Below are 20,026 nucleotides of genomic sequence, written 5' to 3'. Positions count from 1 at the left end.
GGTTGAGATTTAGAATTTTTCCTTGTATTGTAGAAAGAGATTGGAAGAAGAGTGGTTTTAGAAATGTAAAAATGTTTTCATTTACATTTCACTGAATTTTGTTTGGTCTTCTGTGATATTTGTAAGGCTGTTTTAAAGCAAGTGATAATTGACCTCAGATGTAATCTGTGAGATACAATTTTTGGAGAAACTGGTTGGCTTTCAACCCTTTTGCAGATTTCATTAGCATTAACAGGGTCTTTTGATAAATAGTGTGATTCTTGATGTCTTTGATCACTGGTAATGGTGTTGTAGTTGTACTTAGGTTAGAGTAAGCCTGAGTTTAGATTTTTAAAAATGGGTAAGAATAATTTTTCACGCTTTTGTGTTTTGCTTTGCTTTAGGTTAAATTATTTGAAAAAACACAGGGTAAAGTTTATTTTGAAGGTAAAGTCATGTGTTTGTCTTTGAAATGTGATCTTATTTTAAGTAGGGACAAGTGTTACCATTGATTTCTACTAAGCTGTTTAAAAAATTATGACTAAGAAAATATTAGCAGTATGTTTTATTTAGACTTGTTTGTGAAAATAAAAACTGGAAACAGAAAATAGGACAGAAAAGTCACTCAGTTGCTTGACTCGTAGTTTCTAATATCCTTTTTCTTTAGGCCTTGTCAATGCTGCTAAATGGTACTCCATTTGCCTTTGTTATTGACCTTGCTGCACTTGCTTCACGTCGTGAATACCTCAAACTTGACAAGTGGCTCACAGATAAAATTCGAGAGCATGGAGTAAGGATTTGTCTGTTTATTACTGCTTTTAATTTTTGATGGTCAAGATAGCTTAAGAAAGTGGCAGTGAAGATGTTATTGTATTCTGGATTTTAGTCATAGTGCTTAGTCTTATCTGAAAGCAATTAATGATGAATTTCAAATACAGAGAGACTTTCTCTTTTCCAGGAGCCTTTTATCCAGGCTTGTATGACTTTTTTAAAGAGACGGTGTCCTTCTATTTTGGGTGGACTTGCACCAGAGAAAGATCAGCCCAAAAGTGCTCAACTTCCTCCAGAAACTCTGGCGACAATGTTGGCCTGTTTACAAGCTTGTGCAGGGTAAGAATAGCATGCTTGAAAATGACTGTTTAATATTGGAATTGGATTGAATGGATAATTGTTGATTTGAGGAAAAGGGGTTGAATGATTAAAAGTGACAACATCTAAGGTAATCCAGTGGTTTTTAAGTCCAAAGTACTATATATATTACATAAAATATGTATGAGATCTGTTTGAGTTAATTTTTTTGTATGTGGTGTGAAACAGGGTCCCAAATGCATAGTTTTGCATGTGAATATTCATTTGTCCTAACACCATTTGTTGAAGAGACTGGTCTGTCCCTGTGGAATTGTCTTCTAAAAGATCAGTTACACATAATACATGAGTTTATTTTGGGGCTCTTAGTTCTATTCCATTGATCTTGTCTATCCTTATGCCAGTACCACACTGTCTTGATTACTGTTGCTTTTTAGTAACTTTTAAAATTGGGAAGTGTGAGTTCTCCAACTTTGCTCTACTTTTTCATGATTGTTTTGGTCATTCTGCGTCCCTTGAATTTTCATAAGAATTTTAGGGTCATCTTGTCAATTTCTGCAAATAAATTACATAGCCCAGTGAGATTTTGATAAGGATTATGTAGAATCTTTAGATCATTTGGGGGGATAGTGCCATTTTAACAGTATTAAGCCTTCCAATTCATGAATCTGAGATATTTACCCATTTCTTTAGGGCTCTGATTTCTTTCAGTATGTTTGCACTTCTTTTGTTATGCTTATTGATAGGTATTTTGTACAAGTCATGAACCTCCAGTCTAAAGTTGGATAGAAGTGGTAAGAGCAGACAGCCTTATCTTGTTCCTGATTTAGGAGAAAAGTATCCAGTGTTTCAGAATTAACTATGATGTTAGCTGTGGGTTTTTTATAGTTATATTTCACATTGAGGGGGGTTTCCTAGTTAGTTTGTGGGGGTGTGTGTGTGAGTGATGAGTTTGGTTTGGTTTGGCTTTGGTTGCGCCTCAAGGCACACGGGATCCTAGATCCCTGACCCAGGGATGGAACCTATGTCCCCTGCAGTGGAAGTTCAGAGTCTTAACCACTGGACTGCCAGGGAAGTCCCTGTTTGGTGTTTTTTCATTAAAGCATTTTGTCAATGTTTCTGTCTGCATCTATTGAGATGATCATGTGGTTTTTGTTTTTTATTCTGTTGGTGTGGTATGTTATGTTAATTGATTTTTTGGATGTTAAAAAACCTTGCCTTCCTGGGATAAATCTCACTTGGTCTTTGTATACACTTCCTTTTTATATGCTGCTGAATTCAGTTTGCTAGTATTTGGTGAGCATTTTTGTGTCTGTATTCCTAAGGGATATTGTTCTGTAGTTTTCTTGTATTGTCTTTGGTTTTGGTATCAGGATAATATTGGCCTCATATAATGAGTTGATAAGTGTCCAGTCTTCTAATTTTTGTGAGAAGGTTTGGTGTTAATTCTTTAAATGTTCCATAGAATTCAGTGAATCCCCCTGGTCTTGGGCTTTTTCTTGTGGGTGGATGTTGTTTACTAATTCAGTATCTCTACTTGTTATTGCTGTGTTGAGATTTTCTGTTTCTTCTGGAGTTAGATTCAGTAGTTTGTGTCTTTCTAGGAATTTGTCTATTTCATCTAGCTTATCTAATTTGTTAGCATACGATTGTTTTATATGATACCCCATAATCTTTCTTGGTTCTGTAATGTTGGTAGTAATGTCCTCTCTTTCAATTTCTGGTTTTAGTAATTCAAGTCTTCCATTTAGTTTATTGCAGCTCTAAACTTTATTATTTCCTTCCTTCTGCTTATTTTGGGTTTAGTTTGAGCTTTTAAAAAATTTATTAATTGGAAGGTTAGGCTTTTTTATGCTAACATCTCTGTCATGTTATATAATTATCATTTATGTTTTGTGGTGAGAACAATTAAGATCTAGGCTCTCAGCAACTTTGAAGTTTATAATAAAGTATTGTTGACTGTACACATTACTGAAAGTGGGGTATAGAAGCCTCCAGCTATATTTTTGAATTACCTATTTCTCCCTTTAATTCTCCCTTCATATGTTTTGGGACTCTGTTTGTAAGTATGTATGTCTTTCTGTTGGATTGGCCTTTTTATTATTATAAAGTATCTTTGTCTATTAATTTTTTTCTTAAAGGCGATCTTGTCTGAAATTTATATAGTCATTGTAGTTCTCTTTTGGTTAAGGTTTGCAAGGCATACCTTTTTTCATTTTTTACTTTCAAGTTATATGTGTTTTTAAAAAATCTAAAGTGCCTCCTTTAGACAGCATATAATTGGATTATTTTTTAAAAATCCATTTTGACCGTTTCTGCCTTTTAATTGGAGTATTTAATTTATTTACATTTGACATAATTACTGCTAAGGTAGGATTTACCCATGCTCTTTTGCTTAGTTTTTCTATATGTCGTATGTCTGTTTTGCATCTCCATTCCTCCATTACTGCCTCCTTTAGTGTTTTGTTTTGTTTTGTCTTTAATTTATTTATTTATTTTTGGTTGCATTGGATCTTCGTTGCTGCGTGCAGGCTTTCTCTAGTTGCGGCGAGCAGGGGGCTGCTCTTCGTTGTGCGTGGGCTTCTCATTGCGGTGGCTTCTCTTGTTGTGGAGCATGGGCTCTAGGCACGCAGGCTTTGGTAGTTGTGGCGTGTGGGCTCAGTAGTTGTGGCTCGCGGGCTCTAGAGTGCAGGCTCAGTAGTTGTGGCACAGGGGCTTAGTTGCTCTGCAGCATGTGCTATCTTCCCGGACCAGGGCTCGAACCCATGTCCCCTGCATTGGCAGGTGGATTCTTAACCACTGGACCACCAGGGAAGTCTCCTCCTTTAGTATTAAATAGATCTTTCTAGTGTATCATCTTAATTTCCTTGCTGTTAACTTTGACATGTTTTTGAGTTTCTTTTTTCCTTTGGGTATTAAAATTAACATTTTTAACTCAAAACAATGTAGTTCCAATTAACACCAACTGAATTTCAGTAAGATACAAAAATTTCCTCTAAACAGTTCTGTTCCTTTCCTCCTTCAAAGTTCTGCTATTGGGCTTCCCTGGTGGCGCAGTGGTTGGGAGTCCGCTTGCCGATGCAGGGGACGTGGGTTTGTGCCCCGGTCCAGGAGGGTCCCACGTGCTGCGGAGCGGCTGGGCCCGTGAGCTGTGGCCGCTGGGCCTGCCCGTCCGGACCCTGTGCTCCACGGCAGGAGAGGCCGCAGCGATGAGGGGCCCGCGTACCACAAAGAATAAAAAAACAAAAACAAAGTGCTGCTATTGTCAAATAGTATCTTTATACGTTGTGTGCCCATCAAAAGATTTGATGTTATTGTTTAATGTAATCATTGTCCTTTAAGCCAAGTAGGAGATAAAAAGGTTATATATAAGCGAGAAATACAGTTATAATGTGTTTTATATTTACTTACGTCCCTTTACGGGTGCTCTGTTTTTTCATACAGATTCAAGTTACTGTATAGTGTCTTCATTTCAGCCCAAAGGGTTTCTATTATTTCTTTCCCCTTTTTTAAAAAGTATTTATGTATTTGTTTATTTGGTTGTGCTGGGTATTAGTTGCGGCTCGTGGTCTCCTTAGTTGTGGCATGCAAACTCTTAGTTGCAGCATGCATGTGGGATCTAGTTCCCTGACCAGGGATCGAACCCAGATCCCCTGCATTGGTAGTGCGGCAGAGTCTTAACCACTGTGCCACCAGGAAAGTCACTCTATTATTTCCTATTAGGGCAGGTCTGTTAACGATGAATTACCTCAGCTTTTGTTTATCTGAGAATATCTTAATTTTTCCTTTATATTTGAAGAATAGTTTTGTCAAATAAAGGATTTCTGCTTGACATTACTTTTTCTTCAACACTTTGAATATGCCGTCCCACTACTTTCTGGCTTCCATAGCTATTAATTTTTTTCAAGGCTTCCTTGTGTATAAGTTGCCCCTCTTGCTGCTGCTAAGATTTATTTCTTTCAACAGCTTGATTATGTTGTTTCTAGGCATGGATTTCTTTGAGCTTATATTACTTGGAATTCGTTGAGCTTCTTGGATGGGTAAATTAATTTTCATCAAATTCGGAAAGTTTTCAGCCATTTTATCAACAAATACTCTTTCTACCCCTTTCTATCTCCTCTCATTATGTTTTGTTGGTACCTTTGGTAGTGTTGCATATGTCTCAGTCTGTGTTTATTTTTTTCCCTTTCAGTTTTTCAATCTTTATTGGACTATATTCAAGTTCTTGGATGCTTTTTACGTGCTTGAATCTGCTGTTGGGAACCCGTAGTGAAGTTCTCATTTCAGTTATTTTACTTTCTTCTTTTTAAATTTGTATTGATACACTGTTTTTTGAGACATCTTTTTCAGACTTCCTGTAGTTCTTTTTTTGTTGTTTTTGTTAATCATTTATTTATCAAGAGAAGCTATTCCTTAGCCCAGACATTAATAGTTCATAGTTTCATAGTTCAGGAACACAGGTAAGTGACAAACTTCCATGGAACTCAACGCAAAGAAATTCTTTATGTTCCAAAATCACTTCACACTCTGAAAGATACCAGCCTTCCTCATCTCCTCAAAATCTTGTATGGAATCATAATTTCTGTAGAAGTCTGCATAGGCCTTCTTTCTTGGTTCAGCCACAGCAAACTTACAGAAAGCTGCAATTCCCAAGGAGATAATGAATGCTCCAGCAATATGAAATCACAGACGCTTGGCCAGAAGGCCACGCATCTGAGGTTTTGTCAAAGAACTGGAAGCCATGGTAGTTTTTCTCCTTGACAGCTCAACAACGATGTCCTTCCAGACAGGCGGAGAAATGGCCCTGTAGTTCTTTTGACTTTCTTTTTCTTTAAACATAGTTAAAATAGCTGATTTAAAGTCTTTGTCTGGTTAAGTCCAACATCCGTTCTTCCTGAGGGACAGTTTCTCTGGATAGCATTTTTTCCCTATGTACGGGCCATGCCTTCTTTGTGTGTGTGTGTGTGTGTGTGTGTGTGCGTGTGTGTGTGCGCGTGTCTTATAATTTGTGGTCGAAAACTGGAAAGTTTAAATAATGTGGCAATTCTTGAAATCAGATTTTACCCCCACACAAGCGTTTTTTGTTTTGTTATTCCTCTTTTCTGAACAAATTCAGTAATGTCTGTATTCTTTGTCATCTTTGGTCCCTGAAATCTCTGTTTGGGTAAGCCTTGTGTTCAGCTAAGATTGGAGATTTTCTTAAACTCTGGAATCAATAAGCTATTCTTTACCCTGTGATTCTGTGTGCATGTTTAGGCACATCTTTAACACTAACTTTAACACTGTTAAACCCACTGAACTTTAACACCTTGTTCTTTTATTCGCCTGTAGTTGACCATTTTTGTTTTTTTGTGGGTTATCTCTGTGTTAGAAAAGTATATATTTTCCTCTTTCCGGCAGAAAAGGTAGTATATTATATACTTACTGCACTATGCTTCTTTCATTTGATCATATATCCCAGAGTCCACGCCATGAAATTATAGTTTCCTTATTCCTTGTAATTAATCTGTTGTACTCCACTGAATAGATGTTTTGTGCCTTAGTAAATCAGTACCCATTGGTAGATATTCTGTTTATTCCACTCTGTGTCACAAATAATGTTGCAACGAATAGCATTTTGCATCCATCATTTTTGCCAGTGTATATTTGGGCCCACCAGAAGTAATTGTTACGTTAAAGGGAAATGCATGTGTAATTTTGTTAGGTGCAAAAGTTTTCTCTATAGCAAGTTCTCCTTTTAGTATAACCAGAGGCAGTTGGTCTATTTCCCCATTGTCTTGTAGCTAATCTGAAAGTTGAAATATGGCTATCTCCATGAAGTTTTTTTAACATGAAGTTTTAATTGCAGGGGAGGTGGGTATTTTTAACCCAGATACATAGAGGCTAGAGACAGCTACTCATGTTCTTCTGTTTGAAATACCTTTTGGAAATTAATGGTTTTACTACTTACTACTAACTTAAATAAGTAGGTCCACACCGTTAGGAGTTGACATCTCTCTTTTCTTTTCCATGGTCTGTAATATTTTTCTCCCTTGCTTCAGTGGATGTAAAAATAACTCATTGTTCATTTTCATTTGTAGCCCATATTTTTTATTTTTATTGAATATCCTTGGTTTACAATATTATATGTCACAGGTGTACTAATTCATAATTTTTAAAGGTTATACTTCATTTATGGTTATTATAAAATACTGGCTGTATTTCTTGTATTGTACAATATAACCTTGTAGCTTATTTTATACATAATAGTTTGTACCTCTTAATCCCCTGCCCCTACATTGTTCCCTCCCTCTAGTCCATATTTGAACCATTCATTTTTTTCATGTTGGCAAAAATAAAAAAATTGTAGATTTTGATGTAGTGCTGTTTTTGTTGGCCACGCTGCACAGCATGCAGGATCTTAGTTCTCTGACGAAGGATCGAACCCGCGCATCCTATTTGACATTTTAGAAGTCAGTCAATTCTGTATGTGCTTGCCAAATATAGCTAGTGACTATGGGTATGGCATTTTTATCTATACTTAAATAAAAGTCTTATTTTTGACTATGAGAACCTAGTCTAAAAATTGCTTACCTGTTTACTTTGATATGTCCAGATTTGGGCATAATTTTTGATGAAGTAGTTGAGGATATGGAATGTTTCTTAAGAGTAGTATTTCAAAATACATAGGCAACACTATACACAAGGCTTAATTTCAGAGGTGTAAAAAATATTTTCAAAAGAAAGCCAGTGCTCAGAGAATCCTGGTGATTAATGACAGGTGCAAAAACATGGGATATGGTGGAAATTTGGCCATAGGTTTTAGCAAGTTTTCTTTATTAGAAACCTAGATTTGTTTATTTAGGTGTTCTAGGAAATAATAAGTGATGTTTTTCACTTTTCATTTCTCTTAAGGAGTGTTTCTCAGGAGTTATCAGAAACCATCCTCACCATGGTAGCCAACTGCAGTAATGTTATGAACAAGGCCAGACAGCCACCACCTGGAGTTATGCCAAAAGGACGCCCTCCTAGTGCTAGCAGCTTAGATGCCATTTCTCCTGTTCAGGTAAATGAACACTACACTTGGTACATCTCCATTTGTTCATAGACTTGGAATAGAATAAACTTGTACATCATCATTAATAATCTACTCAAAGGAAATTTTTGTCTGAATTTATTATATTTTAGATAACTGCATGTCTAGTATCCACTTAAAGGAGATCCGTAAATAGGCATTGTGGTTGAGAACAGATTTTAATCATTAAGTAGAAAGAACATGACTATGAGAGGAAAGATACAAAACAACTTATTTAGGGCTTCTTTTTAAGATAAGAATAACTTAGACTTGAGAAATAAGCACTGCCTTTGAACCTGATGTGTCTTGTTTGTAGCTTCACGGGCCAAGCAACAGTGCTAGAGCATAAGGACTTGTTATAACTGGGGCTCTTCAGCTCTCAACTGAACTGCTCTTTTAAAAACAAGGTACATTTAAGTTACTCCCTGACACCAACCACCCCCTTCTCTCTGGGAGCAACGTATTCCGCTTCTATTTTCAGCTGCATTGAATGGCAGATTGGGGTTTATTTTAAGAAAAGAAAGAGCATTTAGTGATTCTTCAGTGACCACTTTATAAAAGGCATTTTGTGTATTATTTTCTATAGTCACAAAGGTCTGAAATAATGCCACAAACTAAGAAGCTTAGAAGTGCAGTTATTAGATATTTTATAAAATCTTTTGGTGAATAGTATACCTTGTTTTTTGTTTCTGTTTTTGTTTTGGGGTTTTTTTTGGTTTTGTTTTTTGTTTTTTTTTAATCAGAGCTGATCTCCAACCCCAAGATTCTCAAATTTTGACTAGATATATTTGTTTTGACTAGATTTCTAATTTCTAATGCTTTTATTGTGTTGAAAGTTAAATAACTTGCATTGAGAGATTTCTTTTAAAGGGGCTTACGGGAAATTTTACGGACTGCCCCATGTCACTACTAAATGTTTAGTAGTACAGCTTCAGAGAAATTCGTATGAAATGTTATTCTTGAAGTTTTATAGCCCTCATATTGTGGCTCTGGTTCTTTGGCAGGGGCTAACTCTCTAAACCTAGTCCATCTATGATATAATAAGAAAAATGACTGGTACTCTTGATTTGGGGATTTAAGCATCATCAAGATTGTGTGTGGTTTTGCAGTTTATATAAAGCATTTGAAGAGCTGTTGCTAAAGATTGCTTTACCTGTGTCGTTTGTCTGCCTTTGCTTGAAGTATGTTTAATACGTTTTTATAATGTTTTTCTTTAGATTGACCCTCTTGCTGGAATGGCATCTCTTAGTATAGGTGGTTCAGCTGCCCCTCACACCCAGAGTATGCAGGGCTTTCCTCCAAATTTGGGTTCTGCATTCAGTACCCCACAATCACCAGCAAAAGCATTTCCACCCCTTTCAACCCCAAATCAGACAACTGCATTCAGTGGTATTGGAGGACTTTCATCACAGCTTCCAGGTAAGGGGGTTGGTGGGTAGGGGTGCAGATTATTTGTAAGCCTCATCGTGCCTTAGTGTATATAAGGTGTTTTGGAGTCACTATGATAAAGGAAAGCTGCTTGAACTAAATCGTGAAAAATTGCGCTCATATCCAAAGTTGGGAAGAGAAAAACATTACATTAATTTAGTCAAATTGCAATGAGGATATTTGTACTTGTAAAGTTAGTTGAATTATTCAGTAAGGATTGTATTATCAGATGATAGTATAAATATTAAAAGTGTGTTAACCACATTCTGAAGAACTTAGGCTTAGATCAAAACTCATAGCTTTATGAATTACTCAAGGTTGGTATAATAAAGGTAGAATATTTCACACACCAGATTCAGGTGTATGTTCTGCCTTTTTGCACCTACCTTGGAAATGATAGTAAATCCCTAAAACTTTTCCACATATTTTGGCTTTTTTTTTTTTTTTTTTTTTTTCTTTTGCGGTACACGGGCCTCTCACTGTTGTGGCCTCTCCCGTTGCGGAGCACAGGCTCCGGACACACAGGCTCAGAGGCCATGGCTCACGGGCCCAGCCGCTCCGCAGCATGTGGGATCCTCCCGGACCAGGACACGAACCCGTGTCCCCTGCATCGGCAGGCGGACTCTCAACCACTGTGCCACCAGGGAAGCCCCACATATTTTGGCTTTTAACTTAATGTTGGAGTAAAGGTTACATTTTTTCCCCCTCTAGTAACCACATGTTTCTCCTAAGCTATCTGAACCTTTTATTGCCAGAGTATAAGTTTAGAGTACTAAAACCTAAGGAGTGAAATGTTGTAATAACTCTGTAACCTAGTTACCACTGAGTTAACAAAAGACCCTAATTTTTTAATTAATATAAGTTTTTAATTAAAAACTTATTTTTTGATGTGAATAAAGTCAAGAATATGAGTAACGATAAAACTTCTGGCTGCCTTCGTTCTTTCTAGTAGGTGGTCTTGGCACAGGCAGCCTGACTGGTATAGGAACTGGGGCTCTTGGACTCCCTGCAGTGAATAACGATCCTTTTGTGCAGAGGAAACTGGGCACCTCTGGACTGAACCAGCCTACATTCCAGCAGAGTAAGATGAAACCTTGTAAGTGGTAGTGTTGTCTGTGATTGTGAAGTGTGACTGATGCATATAAAACTTGCATGTCCAATTTGTTGTCCCTAGAGATACATGGACAAAGACATTGACTTATCTTAATATATTGTTAGTAGGGCCGTTGATACGCCTCCTAGATCAGTGGGAGTAAATTCATACATTTAAATTATTAAAACAAAAATTTGAGGTATCATTCCACCTTTGATCCTGGATTGCCAGAACAAGTTGACTGTTAATAAGAGGTAGCATCCTTTGAGGTATTATCCTAAAAGTAAGAAGTAAAGAGAAAAGACTTTCATCAGTTTAAGTCTATGTATGTAGTAAGTCTTATGCTCATCCTAAAGATTTTTTAGTGTTTTTTTTTCTTTTCTTTTCTTTCCTTTTTTTTTTTTTTTTTTAACAAATCAGGAGCAGCCAGGAGAATTTCAGATTTCTGTTTCAGCTTGGCAGTTTATAAAGTAAATAACTATATTTACTTTAATGTTTATTTTAATATAATAGCTTTATGATATATATAGCCTTATAGTACACATAAATATTGCCATATATATGATGCTACAAAAACCAATTTTTTAAGTTTTAATCTCCTTTAGTAGGTTATTTCAAAATCAGAGACGTTCTCTTTGTAAATACATAGGTATCATTGGCTTACAAATATCCTTGTCATTGGGACTAAATATTCATCATACAAGGTTTGAAAGTATACCAAGTGACAGTGACTTTAAAATGTTAGTGTGAAAGACTTGTCTGAATGTTATGTTTTGTAGCATGCGTTGTGTTTATATCAAGTGTTATGCACATGCATTGAGAATTCTTAAATGTAAAAGGTGATTTTTTTTTTTTAAATAAAGTAGTAAAGATTTGTTAACCTCAAGTGAGGTTGTATTGAGGGTAAGTGCATTATGAATTTGAACCTAGTGAACTTTCATGGTGTGATAAATCCTTATGAAGAAAGTACTAGGGTAGGACTATGGTTGTAAGGCAGTTTTGTGAGAATCTTCTGTGTCCCTAGAGCACTTGAATATTGAAACTTGACCACTTAAAACACTTCACTTTATTTTTTCCTTAAAATTCAAACTGTATTGGCCTCTCTGGCTCTGCTTTATGTGGGGGAGTGAAGGAAGAGCCTAAATGCCCACTGGTTGCTTTTCTGTTTCTAACAGCGGACTTGTCTCAGGTGTGGCCAGAGGCAAATCAGCACTTTAGTAAAGAGATAGATGATGAAGCAAACAGCTATTTCCAGAGAATATATAATCACCCACCACATCCAACCATGTCTGTTGATGAGGTGAGTGTCTAGGACGATCTAATTCTTTATGGTTTAGGTAAATCTTAAATAAATGCCCTTTTCAAAGTGAAATCCCAACACAAAGTGTTTTGATATGTTTGTGCATCTTTGGAAACCTTAATATTTGTCTCAAGCTCAGTTTATTCTTAAATATTCTGCTTAACAATAAAGAATATTTGAGGAATGCTCTTAATAATTGTTTCCTTTATGTGTATATTATTTTTGTCTTGCTTTCTCCAGGTATTAGAAATGCTACAGAGGTTTAAAGATTCTACCATAAAGAGAGAACGAGAAGTATTTAACTGTATGCTAAGGAACTTGTTCGAAGAATATCGGTTCTTCCCCCAGTACCCTGATAAAGAGTTACATATAACAGCCTGCCTGTTCGGTGGTATAATCGAAAAAGGACTGGTCACTTACATGGCATTAGGTTTGGCCCTACGATATGTTCTTGAAGCCTTACGCAAGCCTTTTGGATCCAAAATGTATTATTTTGGGATTGCTGCACTAGATAGGTTTAAAAATAGGTGAGTGGATAGGTTTCCTGTGAAGCTTCTCTTTTTTAATATAAGGAGAAGCAGTAGCTTACTTTTCAACTAATTCTTGCCATGCCTTATCATTATATGTATATTAACTAATCTTCATGACTGTATGAAGTAAAAGAGGAAGAAGTGAAGACAATTAAATTCGTTACAATTGACAAATATGTGATAGGAAAAGTATAAAATGAAATAGCAATTTTTTTGGTTTGTTTATTGAGGTATACTTTATATACGTAAAAGTCAGTATTTCAGGTGAACAGCTCTTTGAAGTTTGACAAATTCTAACAGTTGTATAACCACTGCCACCAACACCACAATCAAGATACAGAATATTTTCGTCACTCCCAAGAAGTTTTCTTATTCCCCCTTTGTAGTTAACTTTCCCTCACATCTAACCCCTGGCAATCACTGATCTGATTTGTCTAGTTTTTCCAGAGTATTATTTAAATGGAATCATACACAATGTGTATGAGTCTGACTTGCACATAGCATGATGCTTTTGGGATTTATCCATGTTACTGCATGTTTCAGTAGTCTCTTTTTACTGCTGAGTAGTATTCCATTCTGTGGGTTCATTAGCAAATTGTTTTTCTATTTACCTGTTGATGAGCATTTGGAGTCGTTTCCAGACAGTAGTTTTAGTGGCTCATTGTAATCTGATATTAAGTGGAATAAGACCTTTAAAAAGCAATCAGTAATAACTGTTTTTTGATGTAAAAGGGGTGAAGTTCATAAATATCCACCCCCTTACTTCTTTGTTTTTCCTTTTGGCATTCTCTTCAAATAAGGTATTTCACAGGGAGAAAGGGGGGAAATGGCCTAGACTAGCTTTTGAAAAATTTTAAATTGTGCTGCCTCTGTTCTTACATGAAATGGTAAAGAATGAATGTTTTTGCTGGCAGATTGAAGGACTATCCCCAGTATTGTCAGCACTTGGCTTCTATTAGTCACTTTATGCAATTTCCACATCATTTACAGGAGGTAAGTGTCTTCAGTACCTACGTAGTTGGATGGTTTATCTATTTGAATTTGAATTTGAATTTACCGGCAATGGCATTAAGATTTCTTAATGATTGGCATGATACAAGTATACATATTATTTGTTGCTTGTTTTGCAGGTTAATCATGAAAAAATACAGATTTTGGGTTACCTTTTGTAAGCAGTGGTTTTGCTTGATTTAATAAAAGGCTTTTGCTAGCTCTTTTAGCCTATAATGCTATTGAGGTAGACATCTTTCGCTGTTACCAAGAATCCCTTGCCTGAGTCTAAAAAGGATTTGGATTGGGACTCTGATTAAAATAAGTAAAGTTGTCCCTCTGATTTAAATGTTAACATGAATCAGACCTGTTTCTTTTTGTTGTTTCGGTGGTGGTGGTGGTTTGGTTTGGTTTTTTGTTTCTTTGGTTTTGGGCAGGGGGTGTGCTGCTTCACGCGGCTTGTAGAATCTTAGTTCCCCAACCATGGATTGAACCAGGGCCACGGCAGTGAAAGCGCCGAGTCCTAACCACTGGACCACCAGGGAATTCCCAGAGCTGTTTCATATAAAACTTTCAGACCAGCTGTTTCTTAAAAATACAGCCTTCTTTTTTTTTTTTTTTTTTTTTTTGCGGTACGCGGGCCTCTCACTGTTGTGGCCTCTCCCATTGCGGAGCACAGGCTCCGGACGCGCGGGCCCAGCGGCCATGGCTCACCGGCCCAGCCGCTCCGTGGCATGTGGGATCTTCCTGGACCGGGGCACGAACCCATGTCCCCTGCATCGGCAGGGGGACTCCCAACCACTGCGCCACCAGGGAAGCCCAAAATACAGCCTTCTTAAACTACTTGCTTAGATTCCTTTGAGGTTAAAAAGGAGAACAGTCCCTGAGGAAATGGACCTAGAGAATATATATTTTAAGCCACATTATGTGATTATTCTTGAAATTTGTAAACTATTACTTTAATGATTGATTTTAGGTGATTACTAAACATTCACACTTTTGCCTTACCTTTGGTCAAAGTCAGCTTATAGAGAACAAAGAAAGTTGATTAATCTCTATTGACTTTATTAAAAGATGAAACTGCTTTATAAGATCATATTTTTAAGAAATCAGAAAGATCAGAATTTGAACCTACTTTTAATTCTATTATAATTTAGTCCAGCGCTTTCTACCTCATCCCACTGGGTTTGTTTGTAGGAGGGTAGGGTCATTATGATGGTTTAGCGTAGGAAACCATAGCATGGGGGGCAGAAGTGTATTCATGCCTCTTGAGGGGGTGGAGGACTGTGCCAAAACTATAGCACTGAAAACTAGACAGGAAAGCAGAGTTTGAAAAGCTAGGATGGGAGGTCAGAGGCTTACTACAATCAAGTGTTTTTGGAATTGAGAGCTGGAAATATGGGCCTTGGAAGACTAGAGAGAACAAGGGAGGTGGTATGAAAGTGATCACACAAAGCAGTGATCCTAGTTCCCACTGTAACAAGATACCCAGAGAAGAGAAGGGAGGTCATTGTTTATATTTCTATAGTCAATTTAAAGGGCTGTACTTTCTTCAGAGATTGTCCTTCCTTGAAAATGTGCCCCCCCCCTTTTTTTTTTTTTCCTGTACGCGGGCCTCTCACTGTTGTGGCCTCTCCCGTTGCGGAGCACAGGCTCCGGATGCGCAGGCTCAGTGGCCATGATTCACGGGCCCAGCCGCTCCGCAGCATGTGGGATCTTCCCGGACCGGGGCACGAACCCGTGTCCCCTGCACCGGCAGGCAGACTCTCAACCACTGCGCCAGCAGGGAAGCCCTGTCCCCTTTTTTGAATAAAGTTATTGTATATATAGATAATAGTTTGTTTTGTTATAGGTACAAGCTGTGGGAAATAGTATCACAAAGGGCGTGTCAGTCTTCTGATTTGTGTGTGAGAAGGACTTTTATTGGCCTGTGAAATGGAAAGAAAAACTTGTCCTGGAACATCCAGTATAATGCTTACCTCCAGTTGGCTAGGTGGTGTGGTATACACTGTTTTGTGGTAATAGCTTTATTGAGAGCGGACTCATATTGCAGTGTGTTTTTTAGGCCACGGTTTTCTCATCAGCATCCAATAGAAAAGAAATTAGTTTGGGCTTCCCTGGTGGTGCAGTGGTTAAGAATCCGCCTGCCAGTGCAGGGGCCACGGGTTCGAGCCCTGGTCCAGGAAGATCCCACATGCCGCAGAGCAACTAAGCCACAACTACTGAGCCTGCGTGCCACAACTACTGAAGCCCACGTGCCTAGAGCCTGTGCTCTGCAACAAGAGAAGCCACCGCAACGAGAAGCCCACACACCACAAGGAAGAGTAGCCCCTACTTGCGGCAACTAGAGAAAGCCCGCACGCAGCAACAAAGACCCAACACAGCCAAAAATAAATAAATAAAATTTAAGAAAAAGAAATCAGTTTACTATATAAATTTTAAAACTTTACATGTATTAAGGGATTTAAGGAAATTTATATGCAGGCATTTGTGGCTACTCTTTTGGAACTTGTTTTGTTAGACTAGTTCTCTGATAAATACTTTAGAAACATATTAATATTTTACCTTTACTCCTTAAGGAGTTCATGATATCCACTATATATTATATATATATTATATATATATTATATTATATCTAATTATATATTATAGATATAGGAATATGGACCAGAATGGGGTGAGACGTAAGGGAGATAGATGAACCAAAAGAATGCTCTGAAATAATTTCTATTCTCTCAGTAGTGAGCGAGGTGTAATTCAAAAATTTCAGTTTCTGTTAAGAACTCTTTTAATGTGTTTCTCTCTCCCTACCCCCATAGTATATCGAGTATGGACAGCAATCTAGAGATCCTCCTGTGAAAATGCAGGGCTCTATCACAACCCCTGGAAGTATTGCACTGGCTCAAGCCCAGGCCCAGGCCCAGGTTCCAGCGAAAGCTCCCCTTGCTGGTCAGGTTAGCACTATGGTAACCACCTCAACAACCACCACTGTTGCTAAAACAGTTACAGTCACCAGGCCAACTGGAGTCAGCTTTAAGAAAGATGTGCCAGTAAGTAGGTCTGTCTTTTTTCTTTGTTGGATTTGATATATTGTAATATATCCAGTAGTGAACATGTATTTTAATTTTATTATAAACAACACATGCCTACTAAAAAAAAAGCATTTCTCCCTTTGTCTCTCCGCCTTCCCACCCCGATTTCCCACACACAGTCACTATTAATAATAGTTCAATACATAGTCTTTCCAGCACTTCCAGTACACAGTCATACACACCATGTATATTTTGTATACTAAAGAAATCTGTATACATTCCCGCCCCGGGATTTGTCTAGGAAGGATTTCAGTTTGTTTATTTTATGTATTTTATTTCTTTAGCCTTCTATTAATACTACAAATATAGATACATTACTTGTGGCCACAGATCAAACAGAGAGAATCGTAGAGCCCCCAGAAAATATCCAAGAGAAAATTGCTTTTATCTTCAACAACCTCTCCCAGTCAAATATGACACAAAAGGTGAGTCTGAAATAATAGTTTATATATCACTACAAATGCTCTCTATTCTTTTCCTTGATGGGTTGGGGGATTTATATATAACATTCTGCACCCTTTTAATACTTTTAAAGGTAGAGATAATAGAATGAAAATGAAGGTAACATGGATATACAACTACTGGTTGTGGATTTTGTAGACATTAAATAGCACTGGTATTATTTTTTATTTTTTTTATTTTTCTATTTTGGCCGCACCTTGTGGCGTGTGGGATCTTAGTTCCCCTACCAGGTATTGAACCCACACCCCCTGCAGTGGAAGTGCGGCGTCTTAACCACTGGACCTCCAGGGAAGTCCCAAATAACATTGTTTTGCAGTGAGTTATAGCCTTTTTGAAGTAAACTTGAAAATGATTTCATGATGATGGAAATTTCATTTGTATTTCTAATCACAATTTATGCCCTCACAGAAACCATTAGGCACCTAATAAGTGAGGTAGAGCTTCTGAAAAGTAATGATGCACAAGATTATGTGCTAAGACAATACTTAGAAAAGTCCGTTTTAGTCAACAAGATTAGCCTGAACAAGCGGGTTTTGAGATGCAATTTATAATGCAAGTGCTGCCTTTGAAAATCCCACCATAATTGATTGGGGGAGAATTTTGAAGCACTCAGCATCCCTTTTGGAAGAGAAGTTTCAAACTTTACAGATAATTCCTGGAGATATAAATTTAGGAAAACAATAGTTCTGGTGTCAGGTCTGTTAATAGCAGGTTTGTAGATTAGTAGTATATCCTCTTTTGGTCAAATGGAGAGTAAGTAAGATGGGGTTGAGGGACTACATATTTTGTAATTTTAAAGTTTAAAGTGACAGTAGATGTTTCAGTTCTAATCACCCAGTTAGAGATGATTGACTCTATACTTAGATGGAATTGAACATACTGTACTTGGATAGCATCTGTCTAAAATTGGGAGAGGTGTAGCATGGTACTTTATTTATTTTTATTAATTATTTTTGTCTGTGTTGGGTCTTCGTTGCTGTGCGCAGGCTTTCTCTAATTGTGGCGAGCAGGGGCTATTCTTCCTTGTGTGGTGCGCGAGCTTCTCAATGCAGTGGCCTCTCTTGTTATGGAGCATGGGCTCTAGGCGCGTGGGCTTCAGTAGTTGTGGCACGTGGCCTCAGTAGTTGTGGCGCATGGGCTTAGTTGCTCCGTGGCATGTGGGATCTTTCCCAACCAGGGCTCAGAACCCATGTCCCCTGCATTGGCAAGCGGATTCTTAACCACTGAGCCACCAGGGAAGCCCTAGCTTGTTCTAATTTTGCAAGGAGCCACGTGCTGTAGTATTGTGCACAGAAAGAAAACACAAAACTTATTTTATCATCTTTTAATTGTATACTTCCCATGTCATAATGGTTTTCTAGGTTGAAGAACTAAAGGAAACTGTGAAGGAAGAATTTATGCCTTGGGTTTCACAATACCTGGTTATGAAGAGAGTCAGTATTGAGCCAAACTTTCACAGCCTATATTCAAACTTCCTTGACACACTGAAGAATCCTGAATTTAATAAGATGGTTCTGAATGAGACCTATAGAAACATCAAAGTAAGTGTTCTTGTATTTCTTTTTATTAATGTTTTGAGTTTGGAAATACTTGATTGTACAGGTGTAATTGGAGGGGGAGGGGGAGGGGTATTGCTGTTTTCCCCTGTATGTGTATATGTTAAAGTATTTATGAAAGTTGCTCTAGGGTTTGTTTCAAATATAGAACTAAATTTTCCTGAAGAATTTAGCCTCACAGACATATTCTATGCGCTATTTACTTTGAAAGTAACCACTCGTGAATTTGTTTTCATCATTCTATGCATGGTTTTGAAACCTTTACCCTTTGTGCATGTTTTTAGGAAAACAATAGCTCTGGTGTCAGGTCTGTTAATAGCAGGTTGTAGATTAGTAATTTATCCTCTTTTGGTCAAGTGGAGAGTAAGTAAGATGGGGTTGAGGGACTACATATTGTGTAATTTTAAAGTTTAAAGTGACAGTAGATGTTTCAGTTCTTTTTTCTCCCTCCGCATATTATTTGATTATATACTCTTAGCTTTAATCCCTCTGTTTTTAATAGTGTTATAGAAATCCATTATATTGGTTGATAATATCTTTCACTATTACAGAAACAGTGCTGCAGTGAGTATTTTCCCTTATGTCTTAAGTGCCAGATATCTCAAGACTCTAGACCTATTGTGGAATAGCTGTTGTTTAGCATCCTCAGAAGTTTATTTTAAGTTCAGACTCTTCCTAATGAGCTAATGCTTGTTCTATAAAATCCAAGTATTTTTCTTAGGAGGAATAACTTTTCAAGAAAACAGTGTGAACCAGCATGTAGCTGAAAACATTCTTTGCTGAATAACTTGGGAATATTGGCTTAGGAACCAGCACTATATTTAAACCTATGGATAGGAATTTTCCCTATTCTTGGTTACGCTGTAGTGCAAAAGAATTCCTGTCTCCTTTCTGTTGCACAGCTGACTTTGTGCCATTCTGCTGTTGCTGTATGGAGTTAAGGAACATAACTGTATTCAGCCTTTGTTATTTGATAGCAAGGATGATTGAGATATATAAAAACTTCCACATAATCTGGAGCAGAATTTCAAGATCCTTTCTTTTAAACAAAAGTTTAAATTTAAACTTTAAGTCATAAATTAAAAGGTATCATATAGTAAGTGGATATATGTGTGTACCCAAGACACCCTTCGTGTGTACCCAAGGCACTCTCATGTGTTGGTTCTGTCCCCCTTAAGAAAGAAGTAAAGAATTGAAGAAATGGATTAGGTATCCTAGAAATGTGATAAGTGTGTAAGCAATATTACACTGTATTCTAGAAAGTTATCTTAATTATCTCCAGAGATAATGCTAAAGATCACAACATTTACTGCAATCTTATGTTCCTCAGTATGCCTGCTGTCTGGGAAGGACTTAAAAAGTATAGCTATAGTCTTCATTTGAATTGAATTTAACTCTTCCAGATAGATTTGCAGTTGGGTCTCTGCTTCAAACCTAGCTAAAATTTTCAGTTGTG

The 20,026-nt window shown here is 37.3% G+C and overlaps 1 protein-coding gene, 2 non-coding genes and 1 pseudogene across 16 annotated transcripts in view; 3 read left to right on the top strand and 1 right to left on the bottom strand.

The window, feature by feature from the left end:
- CNOT1 (CCR4-NOT transcription complex subunit 1) overlaps positions 1 to 20,026 on the top strand; it is a 100,005-nt gene that overhangs the window by 55,830 nt on the left and 24,149 nt on the right. For 8 of the 14 annotated variants that reach the window (XM_089903165.1, XM_089903164.1, XM_022555886.3 and 5 more), the window contains 11 exons: positions 647 to 769; positions 938 to 1,089; positions 7,960 to 8,110; positions 9,337 to 9,538; positions 10,497 to 10,643; positions 11,816 to 11,940; positions 12,181 to 12,467; positions 13,385 to 13,463; positions 16,280 to 16,510; positions 16,837 to 16,977; positions 18,376 to 18,555. In XM_089903165.1, coding sequence (XP_089759291.1) covers positions 647 to 769; positions 938 to 1,089; positions 7,960 to 8,110; positions 9,337 to 9,538; positions 10,497 to 10,643; positions 11,816 to 11,940; positions 12,181 to 12,467; positions 13,385 to 13,463; positions 16,280 to 16,510; positions 16,837 to 16,977; positions 18,376 to 18,555 — 1,818 coding nt within the window. The remainder of the gene's footprint in view (positions 1 to 646; positions 770 to 937; positions 1,090 to 7,959; positions 8,111 to 9,336; positions 9,539 to 10,496; positions 10,644 to 11,815; positions 11,941 to 12,180; positions 12,468 to 13,384; positions 13,464 to 16,279; positions 16,511 to 16,836; positions 16,978 to 18,375; positions 18,556 to 20,026) is intronic. The other 6 variants (XM_022555887.3, XM_022555884.2, XM_022555888.3 and 3 more) reach the window with 4 other exon arrangements.
- On the bottom strand, positions 160 to 11,771 carry LOC149744678 (cytochrome c oxidase subunit 6C pseudogene; annotated as a pseudogene).
- On the top strand, positions 8,399 to 8,534 carry LOC115802829 (small nucleolar RNA SNORA50). Its single transcript, XR_004023378.1, has one exon. It is a non-coding gene; the product is annotated as a small nucleolar RNA SNORA50 (small nucleolar RNA).
- Positions 19,382 to 19,520, top strand: LOC115802828 (small nucleolar RNA SNORA46). The gene has a single exon (XR_004023377.1). It is a non-coding gene; the product is annotated as a small nucleolar RNA SNORA46 (small nucleolar RNA).

The sequence above is a fragment of the Delphinapterus leucas genome, chromosome 20 (assembly GCF_059928025.1).
Source record: "Delphinapterus leucas isolate spDelLeu-1000000601 "Yukka" chromosome 20, BTC_Dleu_Yukka2, whole genome shotgun sequence".
Taxonomy (NCBI): Eukaryota; Metazoa; Chordata; class Mammalia; order Artiodactyla; family Monodontidae; genus Delphinapterus; species Delphinapterus leucas.
This window is presented reverse-complemented; position numbering and strand designations above follow the sequence as displayed.